This window comes from Pantherophis guttatus, chromosome 1, assembly GCF_059756535.1.
Source record: "Pantherophis guttatus breed Tessera chromosome 1, ASM5975653v1, whole genome shotgun sequence".
NCBI classification, from domain to species: Eukaryota; Metazoa; Chordata; class Lepidosauria; order Squamata; family Colubridae; genus Pantherophis; species Pantherophis guttatus.
This window is the reverse complement of record NC_142063.1, coordinates 316,354,074-316,366,588: the sequence shown is the minus strand read 5'-3', so window position 1 is coordinate 316,366,588 and position 12,515 is coordinate 316,354,074. Positions and strand designations below refer to the sequence as shown.

The window sequence follows — 12,515 nt, the reverse complement described above, 5'->3', positions numbered from 1 at the left end:
ATATAAATAAAAAACCTGATTTAACAAAAGAAGAAGCTACTTCACTTAAAACAGCATGATTAATTTAATGACTCTAGCAAAATAGTTATAAAATTGGGCATCGCTCACTTAACAACTGCATCTGCAGAAATTCTGGTCTCAATTATGGTCATGACTACCTGCGCATTGTCCACTAGGAGATCATAGGACTCACTTACTTGAATAAGCAGATTCAACATGAAGCTGTTTATTGAACAATTCCACAGGTCTGATTTCATTTTTTGATTTATTTTGCAACAATTTTTAAAGTAATGCCATAACCTCAAAATGGTACAGCTGCCAGGCTGCAATGAAATATGCTAAGTAATGTTTGATGATAGATTCCTAAACATATTTACACTTATTTTACTAAGAGTTCAAAATTAATCTTATTATAATTTCTAGAGGTATGAACTTAATTTGTAATGTTTTAATCTCTTTGGGAAGAAAAAATCTTCTTCCAATCTAGTCCTTGGGAAGAAACTATTCCAGTTCTCTAAATCAAGTGCTTTTCTCCATGTCAGATTCCAAACCATGAACAATTAAAACAAACCAAAAACAAATGAAAGCAATGTTATATTCATCCAAGCTATCAAAAGAAATAATGAACAAACCTGGAAAAATAAAATTGCAAGACAATGTATGAACATATACTGTAATTAGGCTAATGATGAAACACATGATTGGTTTGCCAAAGATTCTAGAATATTCAATTAAATTTTTTTGGAAATTTTAGAGAGCCCCTGTCAATCAAAATAGACAATATTGAGCTAAATGGATAAATTGTTTAAGTTTAGGTTAAGGTTGTTTCCGTTGATACCCAGCTCATTAAAAAGAATAATATCGTTTCCTAAACTTAGAAGATTCTACTACAGAAATGGGAAGCAATGACCTCAATGATGCTTACAGTGTCTTATATTCAAACTTTAGATTCAAACTTGCCTTAGCAATTTCAAAAACTCTTGATCAAGTTTAACAATCTAACAAGCAATTAGATCCTTCTGTGCAAGCTATTGAGCATAAACAGAAAAAATGTAGCCATGCCCACTTTGGACCAGGTTGTCTTTCATCTGCATTTGGTTAGCATACGGTTCTTAACATTTGACTGCAAAAGATAAGTGGTCCTTCACAGGAAAAAAATATATTCAAAAATTCAAGATATGTGATCAATAACTTCGTTGCCCATTTAAAAAACAGATTAGTCACGTTTTAAGCATTCTGAATTGCTCAGGCTGGAATGACAGTTCTTTTCTACAGAAACACATTGGAAAAGTTCCCAATTCTTAATTTTCACTTCTACTTTTCTATGTTCTACACTGGACAAACCCTGTATCAAGAGTCAAAACATCCATTCAAAATGCTATATCTAGGGCAGAGTTTATTTTATTTTATTTATTTATTTTATATTGGATTTCTATACCGCCCTTCTCCCTAAGGACTCAGGGCGGTGTACAGCCAGATTAAAAAAAACATGCAGAACAAATATTAAAAACAATTAAAAGATATATAAATTTGGCCCAATTAAAACTCATTTACCAATTAAAAACGTTTAAAACATTTAAAAACAGTTAAAAATTTCATCTTAAGCCAGCCCGGCTTGTTTAAATAAATAGGTTTTAAGGGCGCGACGGAAGGCACTGAGGTCTTGGATTCTCCTTATCTCTGGGGGGAGCTGATTCCAGAGGGTGGGTGCCCCCACAGAGAAGGCCCTCCCCCTGGGGGTCACCAGCCTGCATTGTTTGGCTGATGGCACCCCGAGGAGGCCCTCTCTGTGGGAGCGCACGGGTCGCTGGGAGGTCGTCGGTAGCAGCAGGCGGTCTCGCAGATAGCTAGGCCCTATGCCATGGAGCGCTTTAAAGGTGATAACCAACACCTTGAAGCGCACCCGGAAGACAACTGGGAGCCAGTGCAGCTCGCGCAGGAGCGGTGTTACATGGGAGCGCCATGCTGCTCCCGTCACTACCCGCGCTGCTGCGTTCTGGACCAGTTGGAGCCTCCGGGTGCTCCTCAAGGGGAGCCCCATGTAGAGAGCGTTGCAGTAGTCAAGGCGAGAGGTGACGAGGGCATGAGTGACTGTGCACAGGGAATCCCGATCAAGAAAGGGCCGCAACTGGCGAATCAGGCGAACCTGACAAAAGGTCCCCCTGGTTACAGCCGTCAGATGTTCCTCCAAGGACAGCTGCATATCCAGGAGGACTCCCAGATTGCGAGCCCTCTCTGTGGGGGCCAATGACTCGCCCCCAATAGTCAGTGATGGAGTCAACTGACTATATCGGGATGCCGGGAGCCACAGCCACTCAGTCTTGGAAGGGTTGAGCTTGAGCCTGTTCCTCCCCATCCAGACCCGTACAGCCTCCAGGCACTGGGACATCACTTCAAGGGCATCGTTGGGGTGGCCTGGGGTGGAGATGTACAGCTGGGTGTCATCAGCGTACTGGTGGTATCTCACCCCAAAGCCACGGATGATCTCACCCAGCGGCTTCACATAAATGTTGAACAGAAGGGGCGAGAGGACCGATCCCTGCGGCACTCCACAAATGAGAGGCCTCGAGGTCGACCTCTGCCCCCCTGCCAACACAAACTGCGACCGGTCGGAGAGAAAGGAGGAGAACCACCGCAACACGGTGCCTCCCACCCCCAACTCTTCCAGCCGGTGCAGCATGATACCATGGTCGATGGTATCAAAAGCCGCTGAGAGGTCTAACAGGACCAGAACAGAGGAACAACCCCTGTCCCGAGCCCTCCAGAGATCATCAACCAACGCGACCAATGCCGTTTCTGTGCTGTGCCCAGACCTGAAACCCGACTGGAACGGATCTAGATAAGATGTTTCCTCCAGGAATTGCGGAAACTGTCGTGCGACCACACTCTCAACAACCTTCGCCATAAAGCGAAGGTTGGAGACAGGACGATAGTTGGCCAATATTGCCGGATCCAGGGACGGCTTCTTGAGGAGAGGCCTCACCACCGCCTCTTTCAAGGCGGTGGGGAAGTAACCCTCACTCAACGAAGCGTTGATAACACCCTGGAGCCAGCCTCGTGTAACCTCCCGGGAAGCCAGTACCAACCAGGAGGGACACGGGTCCAGTAAACATGTGGCCGCACTAAGTCTCCCCAAAATCCTGTCCACATCATCAGGAGTCACAGCATCAAACTCCTCCCAGATAACATTCTCAAGACTATTCCTCGTCACCCTGCCCTGATCTACCCAGTCAGAGTCCAAATCCCCCCGGATCTGGGCGATTTTGTCATACAGGTATTGTCCGAAATCCTCCGCCCTGCCTTCTAAGGGATCCTCCCGCACTCCTGGATGGAGCAGGGCGCGGGTCACCCTAAACAGGGCAGCCGGACGATTCCCTGATGACGCAATAGAGGCGGAAAAGTAGTTAGACTTTGCCGTCTCTATCGCCACTAGGTAGGCCTTAATATGCGACCTTACCAGTGTTCGATCAGATTCAGCGAGACTGGCCCTCCAACCGCTCTCCAGGCGTCTTTTCCGGCGCTTCATTTCCCTCAGCTCCTCAGTAAACCAAGGAGCCGCACGGGATCGGCATCGGGTCAGAGGCCGCAAAGGCACAACTCGGTCCAAGGCCCCACCAGCCGCCCGATCCCAGGCGGCTACCAGGTCCTCGGCCGAGTCATGTGCTAGATCCTCAGGAAATGGCCCAAGCTCCGTCTGGAACCTATCAGGATCCATCAGGCGCCTGGGGCGGATCCATCTAATTGGATCCACCTCCCTGCGGCGAGGGGTCGCGGTTCGAAGATCTAGGCGAAGGAGTGAGTGGTCAGACCATGACAAGGGTTCCATGTCTATATCCCCTATAACAAGACCACTCAACCACTGGCCAGAGACAAAAATCAGATCCAGAGTGTGACCTCCCCTGTGAGTAGGGCCATGAACTAACTGGGTCAGGTCCATGGCCGTCATGGAAGCCATGAACTCCCGAGCCACCTCAGACGTTTCACCGACGGATGGCAAGTTGAAATCACCCATGACTAAAAGCCTGGGTGTATCTACTGCCACCGTGGCTATCACGTCGAGTAGCTCAGGTAGGGCTGTTGCCACGCGGCAGGGAGCCAGGTACGTAAGCAACAAGCCCATCTGAACCCCACGGCCCCACCTCACAAGGAGGGACTCACATCCGGCTATCTGAGGCACAGTGGTCTCCCTCGGACCCAGATCCTCGTTAATAATAACCGCCACCCCCCCGCCCCTCCCCTGAGCCCTCGGCTGATGGAATGCTCTGAAGCCTGGTGGGCACATTTCAACCAGAGGGACGCCACCCTCCGGGCCCAACCAGGTCTCCGTAATACCCGCCAGGTCCGCTCCTCCCTCTTGTATAAGATCGTGAATGAGGGGGGCCTTATTGACCACGGACCTGGCATTGCACAGCATCAGCCGAAGGCCCAGCTCCTGAGTATCTAAGCCACCTAGTATCCGAGCAGAGCCTTGGGGACCGGGGCAAGCAATTGCTCTCAGACAGCAAGTGCGAGCCCCCAGCACCTGATGTGGTCCCCTGCTCCCGCCATATCTGCCCCTCCCATTCACCGTGCCGATGGTACAGCCCTCATAGATATCGTCCCCCATCCCTTTCCCAATCCCTCGTCCGGTGCCCCCCGGATCGTTACCCTGTGCCGGGCACGGCTCTGACCCTGGTGGATTTCCCCCCCAATCCGCCTTAGTCGTCTTCCCAATATCTTTAAAAGAATAATTACAACCCCCTCCCCCAGAACCCCTTAAAATCTTTAAAAATTTCCCTAAAAAGCCCCATAAATTCTTCCTTGCTCCATGCCATCTCTCCGGACTCCAAAGTCCGTCATCGAGATAGGCCCTCGATAATGTGGGGGGCCAAATCTGCGAGAGGGGAGAATCTCGCAGGGCGAGGAGTTCCGACACCGAATACATATAGCTATCAAGGGGAAACAGTCCAAGGGTGGGGGACCACTGATGTTATAAGCGTAGGGAAAATTCCAGTCCATGGTCAGGCTGCCAAGCTCCACTGTCCTCTCACGACAGTGGCTAAGGAGGTGCATATCATTCGACCCCGAAAGTTTCCAGGGTGGCCGTCTCTCACCAGGCCAATCCATGGGGACTTTGATAGAAAGCTCAAGGGTGAGGATAGCCATATTCCGCCTCCTCGGCCCCATGTCCATAGAACCAGTATCCCTCCTGGGATTAGCAGCATCAGGGAATCCAATATCCAGCTCAAAGGAGGTTTAAGTTCGTAAATGTTCGTCAGAAAAGTTCTACATGGTAGGGAATCCAGACAGGCCAGATGGAAATGGGAAAAAATTAGGAGTAGTTCAGCAGGCCAAGATGGATGGGAAGCTATGATCGTAGTAGGCCAATAGGCCAAAGCTCAGTCTGAAGGAAGGAGGGGGGGGATTCAAACCGCATAAGTTTGTAGTCATTTTCCAGCCCCAATAACCCTCAACCTTCCATTCTAGAGGGTAAAGCTCCCCAATTTCGTCCCCCCCCATCCAGCTCACCCTGGGGGGGGGGCTCTGGGTCTCCCTGGGGGTAACCCTTCCCTCAAGGGTCATATACTCTCCAGTCACCCCAAAATCAGACCTAAAACCGCTGCTGAAGAGTCCTGGGCCGTCTGTTTGGAAGTCTTTAGGCCCTTGGGAGCCGCCCCAACCTTAGGCGCCCCCGTCACGACCACCGCCGCGGCCTCCGCAGTCCCCATCGCCATCGTCGCCATCGGCCCCCCCACGGACGTCCCCAGCCGCCCCCTGCCTCCAAAGATCCACCTCGAGGCATCCAGGGGCGTGGGGAACCTCCGTAGGGGCCTCACAACGCCGACGTCGTCCAGGAGCTGCCGCCGCCGCCGCCATGACCGCCCGCGACCGCCGCCGCCGGTGCCGCTCCCCTGCAGGCCGCAGACCGCCGTCACCCACCGCCGTCCTGACATCATCCCCCTCAGCGCTGGGATGGTCCGGGGAGCCGACAAAGCTTCCAACGGGCTCCTCAGATGCTGCTTCGTCCGGGCGGGGGGTCATAGATGTTCGAAATGACCCCCCTGAGCCCCCCAAGCCGAGGCATCGCCCCCAAGAAGCCGAGACTCAGCGCCAGAGCGCCATCTTGGGGCATGCGCAGAAGAATTATTTTTAGTGGTGTGGATGTAATACATTTAAAAAGAAAAAGGAACCCCTCCTAACTCCTGGCTTTATGCATATAAAACTGGCTTCATAACTATAGCCTAAGCCAGCATAGATTCGAACTTTTATTCTACAAGATTCCTATGAAAATTCATCATTTACTGCACACATAATTCTTGCTTTACCCAAGCCAGTTCAAGACTACAGGTAGTCCTCAGTTTACAACAGTTCATTTAGTGACCAATTTACAATGGAACCATTTTTCAGCATCCCCATAGTCACATGATCAAAAATCAGATGCTTGGGAACAGACTCATATTTATGACAGCTGCAATATTCTGGGGGGGTGGGGTGTCACAGGATCACCTTCTGTGATGTTCTGACAAGCAAAGTCAATGGGGAAGTCTGAGTGTTACTAACAACTTCAGTGTTTCACTTAACAACTGTGGCAAGAAAAGTTGTAAAACGGGGCAAAACTCATTTAACAAATGCTTCACTTAACAACAGAAATGTTGGGCTCAATTGTGGTTGTAAGTCGAGGACTACCTCTATTTAGAAGCAGGATGAGTTACCTTTAATGGGAATATAGCTAATGATGCCATTGGTTGAGCTAGGATATTTTCCCCAAAAACACAGAGGGGAAAGAAAGAAGGAAATTATTCCACCCAAAATAACTATTTTGATGCCAAACTTCAGAAATTTAAACTTCTTAACCTCTGAGATATTGCGGATAGTGCACCCCTGCTTTAGAGTAAGTTATTTCTTTATGCATATTATTACATTGTGAGGGAAAGCTTCTGCAGTTAGCTTCATAAACGGGAGTCTATGGATGCCATTATACATATAAACCCTCCCAAATAGTTTCCTCAAGATATTAAAGTTAAACAAATAAACAACAAACAAGCAATTAAGAATGGTCATAAACTCACACTGTCATTAAAATTCCTTGAGACTTTCATGAGAAAAAAGTGTGAAACAATGTTTAAAAAAAGATTTGGCCATCCTGTGATATTTCCGTGATTATTCAACATGTATATATAACTATTTTTATTTAACACATGAACTACAAGCCCTCTACAGATTCTCACCAAATATCACTGCTTCATTGACTATATACTGAGAATAACTAACCTAAAGAATACTCATGTTATTTGTCTTTTGTATATGCTTCTTATGTATTTGTTGTAGTTCTTTTCCTCCCCATCTCTAATTTTGATAAAAAGATGGCTTAATGCAAAGTGTCAACCAAGCCTAAGACTCTCAGTATCCATATTACATAGTGCCATGTTCACTATGCTGATCACAGAGCTCAATTAGTGATTTAAGGCCAGCCACTGTCACTCAACCCTACCTACCTCATATGGTTGTTATGGGCAAAATCTGATCCCCATATAGTTCTCTGAGCTCCCATAGAAAAGTCTGAATAAAAATAGACTAAATTTAAAAATGTATAAAAGGCAGGAGAAAAGGAATGCAGCTGCTTAGGACAGAAGGTACACCTGGGATTAAAATTAATTCAGTTGTACAGCTTCTCCTTGAAAGGAAATTGTACCTCTGGCTTCCAGGAAGTCTTGATATATATAAGGAAGGCATGACTAGGCTATCCAAAAGGCACCTGCTCGCCACAAAAGAAGTCAGATGTTTTGTTGTTTCTTTACATGCCAGTGAGTCTTTTCTCTTTATTGACATTAGTCTGCAGTTACCTCAATAGTTTATTGCCTTCAGTGAGGCTTTCCTTTCATTCCTCAAACCAACAGATCCCTAGCCCGTAATCTCAGGCCTAGAAGGTCCCATTTCTTTTCATGCATTGCCTTTGCCCAGGGAAATCTATGATGCTCTACATATAAGATAACTTTATTGTCATTTTTTTTTACTATGAGAACATGGGCCCACATTAAAAATGAAATTCTGTTGCCTGCTCTCAATAAAAGTGTATATTTACCCAAACACACATATAGATCACACATATGCACATGCTATATACATACATAAATACATGCATCATACACAGACACACACAGACACATATTCAAAATGGATAGTGATATATATATATATATATATATATACACACACATACATACATACACACACATATATATCTATTTTGATACGTAGTGGAAAGAGGAAACTTGAGAGTTCACAAGATTGATGCTATATGGAACAAAACTGTGACTGAATCTAGATGTTCTGCTTTGGATACCATGAAACCTCCTCCCAGAAGATAACAAGGAAAACAGGTTGTGAAGAGGATATGTAGCATCCCAGACAATCCTGTGGACCCTGGTCAAGCATCGCTTATATGCTATGTCCTGGATAGAAGGAAGTGATCAACAAATGATCTTTTCTGCCATCCTCATCACTCTCTGCACTGCCTTCCTGTCGGAAGCAGCAATGCTTCCAAACCAGACAGTAATGCAATACGACAGGATACTCACGATTGTCCCTCTATAGAAAGTGGTAAGGACAGGGGAAGAATCTTTTCTCATGTGACACAGAAAAAGCAGGCGCTGCTGTGTCCACTTCACCAGTGTCTCATTGTTGAGTGACCAAGCTAGCCTACTCGTTAGCTGTACACCCAGAAACTTGATGCTGCTAACCACCACCACAGGTGACTCATTAATACATAGAGGTGTGTGGCTGTGCCTGCCTTTTCTGAAATCGACAACGATCTCTTTAGTTTTTCTTACATTTAAAATGAGGCTATTTTTGTCACACCACTTCACTAAACCCTCTACCTCCTTACGGTAAGCATCTTCATTGTCATCTTGAATAAGGCCCGCTAGTGTTGTATACAGAGAGAAAGCTTAGTACCTTATGTAAAATGATATAATCTTTCTCTCCTTTCTGGTTTTTTCATTTGAAATGTCCACATATGTAAGTTCAGAGAATGCAAGAAAAAATACAGCAGTTTTTTCCTTTCTTCTATATTTTAAAATTTATTTTGTCACTTAGATGTTGCATCTACAAGTTGCATCTACAAGTTCTGTCTTTCAACAAATATAATTGAAAATGCTCAATATATGGATGGTGCCAGTAATTTAATTTCAACATCAAGTGAAGATAGGGAAATTTGACCACTCTTTTGATTATATTTAAAGAGTATTAGTAAATCATTGCACTGTTTTATTGATTACATGTTGCCCTGATATCCATTGAGAGAACAAATATTAAATATTTAAATAAAGAAAATTGTGTCACCAGCTTGGACAAAACAGGAAACTGTATTTAACTGAAGACTTCCTTGTTTTTTGTTTGCTCAAGAAAAGAGAGAAGTAAAAGTGTGTAAGTGAAAGGTTCATTCATATGTATATTGTATATTAAGCAGAAATAATAACAGTATGAATTTTCTCAGTGTGGTACATTTTATAATATCCTTGAAGTTATTATTTCATATCAAAACCAAAAGGACTTGGAATCAATATTTCACTATACAAATAATCTCACAAAATGACACTGGCAACAGAAATTTAAGATATTTCTGTACTATGTGAAATTTTGAATGCAATGATGAAAAAGATGCAAGGCTTAAATGTAGATTTTTTTATGTGTCAAATCATATAGAATGAAATACTGTATACTGTATCTTTCATATGCAAAATATTATATTATACATTCACAATTGTAAGAGGTAAAAGTTTTTGAATAATGTTATATTTCTCTTCCACCAACTTCTACTTATTAGTGAAAATGGTACTGTACTACACATCACACCTACATTTTAATAATTTAGAATGTAATAACTGATAACATGCCTAAATTCTAATGATCAACCATAATATATAGAATAATTATAAACTATTTTGTAACTTTCAAATAACTTTGAAGCCAGCAATAGCAGATAAAGAAAATTTGATGTTAATAATGTTAAAAAACACAGTTTCAAAATATGTCATTAATAGTTGCTTTCAGCAAAAAATATTATAAGGATTCAATGAAAGATTTTGATTTTAACAAACTTAGGCACAGTTCACCTCTTAGAAACAAAATGAAGCCTAGCTACGGCTCTTCATTAGACATTTAGATGGAAATCTGCTGTGCAATTTTTACCTCTGTTTAGAAAGAAATCGTTACAGTGCTTATGTGGAAATAAATCAACTTGGAATCAGGGATGGGTATTTGAACAAACATACAAAATTGAGATGAATTTTGTCTACTTTCCCAATCTTCACTGCCTCTTCCCTTCATATCTTAGGCTATCTTGCAGATAAAAGAGGGAATTCAAAAGGGCAACAGCTGAAATCAAGCAGTAATTACCCGGAACCTCCATTCTTTGGAGGCACCAGTTCAGATTTCAGTACCAATAGACCAATGCAGCAAAACAGCATTCAGCAAGTTCCACAGTTGAATGACAGTAAGTGGTAGATCAATAAATACTCAATATAATTCTTTTTTTAAAAAAAAACTACATTAATTATGAATTAGGATAGTGTCTGTGTCTTTCCAATTCCTCTCTACCTCATTTTTACATAGTTATTTAAGCAAGTTTGTTCAAAGCTGTTCTTATTCAGAAAAGTGGAAGCTGTCAGTAAGAAAATGACTTTAATGCCTCAAAATTACCTATTATAGTGGAGACATAAAACCTCATAAACCTGAAGTGCTCTAACAATCTAAATATCAAAACAAAAAGACTTTGTGAGACTTAAAAGACCAGCTTTTGACAAAATACAATTTTGCTATAATAGATCTGAAGGCGCCCCAAGGCTCTCTCTTTCACTGCTACAAAATAGTATGGGTCCTTCTCAGATAGCAAATATCAACTGACTTAATCAGTGCTATACTGATTCTAGTATTTCATCAATTACTGTATATCTGTATCCTATTCTTTTTCCAAGCAGCTGAAAGTAACATTTTCAGTTGAAAGAACCTATAAAGGGCAAAATGAAAATAGCAGGTACGTATCTAAGGCACCTTATTGCTCTTCAGAGCAAGATTCAAATGGCTACCTAGAGGTCCTCTAATTAACTCAGGGTTTCTCAACCTTGGTAGCTTGAAGATGGGTGGACTTCAACTCCCAGAATCCCCCAGCCAGCGTTGCTGGCTGGGGGATTCTGGGAGTTGAAGTCCACCCATCTTCAAGCTACCAAGGTTGAGAAACACTGAGTTAACTAATTAAGATGCTGCCCCTCAATAGCAGCATAATACAAAGATTAAAAGGTAATACAAAACATTTAAAAATTAAGAAAAAATAAAGATTAAAAAAAACGAGGAACGGGAGACATGGGTGTGGGGATTTCTTTTTAACCCATGAGTCACCCCCAACATTGAGCAGCCCATCGGAGGATTTTCTCTTTGTAATTTTGATTTTATTTTGCCTGCATTGAGTGGTTTACAAAACCTGGCCTCGCACCATTAAAAGTTTTCTCCGGCTACTTTCACACCAGGAAAACATTCAAACGATTAATCTAACTATCCACCATCAGGTCCCCTAGCCTGCAAAAAAGGGAAAGGATCAAGAAGTAAGCAAAGCATTTGTCAATACCCTATAATCCTTGTATTTTATAAGCAAGCTTTCTCTCCAGATGTGGTTTTTCTGTCCAACTACCCAGAAAGAAAATACTTTCTTTGGCCCCAGGGACTCAAACCAAAGTGAATGCCGAGGGACTGTTAGTATAGGAACAGCCTTCGTGAGGCCTCTGTGCCTCGATTTCTGCCCTCTTTCCAGCCAATAGCGCCCAGCAAGCGGCGCAGGACCGCCTTGCTGACCTCGATCCGAGAGAGCCCGACCGCGCCACCCGAGCCCTTACCGGCCATGGTGGGACCTTTTCCCGCTGAGGCTGGCGTCTGCGGAGTTGCTTCGGGTTCAGACGGCAGCCTCCGTCTTGCCTGTTCCGCGTCTGAGCACTGCTTGTCTGGGTCCGGCAACTAGGGTCTTCCTCTCTGTGCGCTTACTGCGTCAGGGAATTTCCCGAGACGTAGGCAAGACACTTCCCCAATGCCTCTGAGTGAAACAATCACCACCTAGTCCTATAACTTTCTCAAAGGAGGGACCGCCTCCCGCCTCCTCGGTTTCCAAGCCTACCTGTGACTTAACGTTGGGGCTGCAAAAGCTTAACGTGAGGAGGCTGAGCTGTATCGACGGGTGAGGTTAGGCCAATCGCCAGATCGCGCCCTGCGCGCCTCTCCTTTTCGTGGGTGACGGGGGTTGCCTCACTGCAATTCGCGCTCAAACCCACTGAGCTGTGGTCAGTGATCTTCGCTTTGCTCACTTCTCACCTTTTGAGCCTCCCTCTTAAAAAGAAAGGGCAACATGTGCCCCTTTTCCTTGAGAAGGGGCACATGTTGCCCAACATTGACTTGGTCAGACCTGGTTAAAAGGAAACCTTACTGCTACTGGTTTTTTTTTTCATTGTATATACTTTTAATTTTTTTAAATAAAACATAGAATATATTAA

At 44.2% G+C, this 12,515-nt stretch overlaps 1 protein-coding gene across 1 annotated transcript in view; it reads right to left on the bottom strand.

Moving 5' to 3' along the window:
* Positions 1 to 12,146, bottom strand: part of REL (REL proto-oncogene, NF-kB subunit) — a 58,153-nt gene extending 46,007 nt beyond the window's left edge. Inside the window, exon 1 of the mRNA XM_034427315.3 lies at positions 11,868 to 12,146. Within this exon, the coding sequence (XP_034283206.1) occupies positions 11,868 to 11,874 (7 nt within the window). The 5' untranslated portion in view covers positions 11,875 to 12,146. The remainder of the gene's footprint in view (positions 1 to 11,867) is intronic.
* Positions 12,147 to 12,515: the final 369 nt, after the last annotated feature.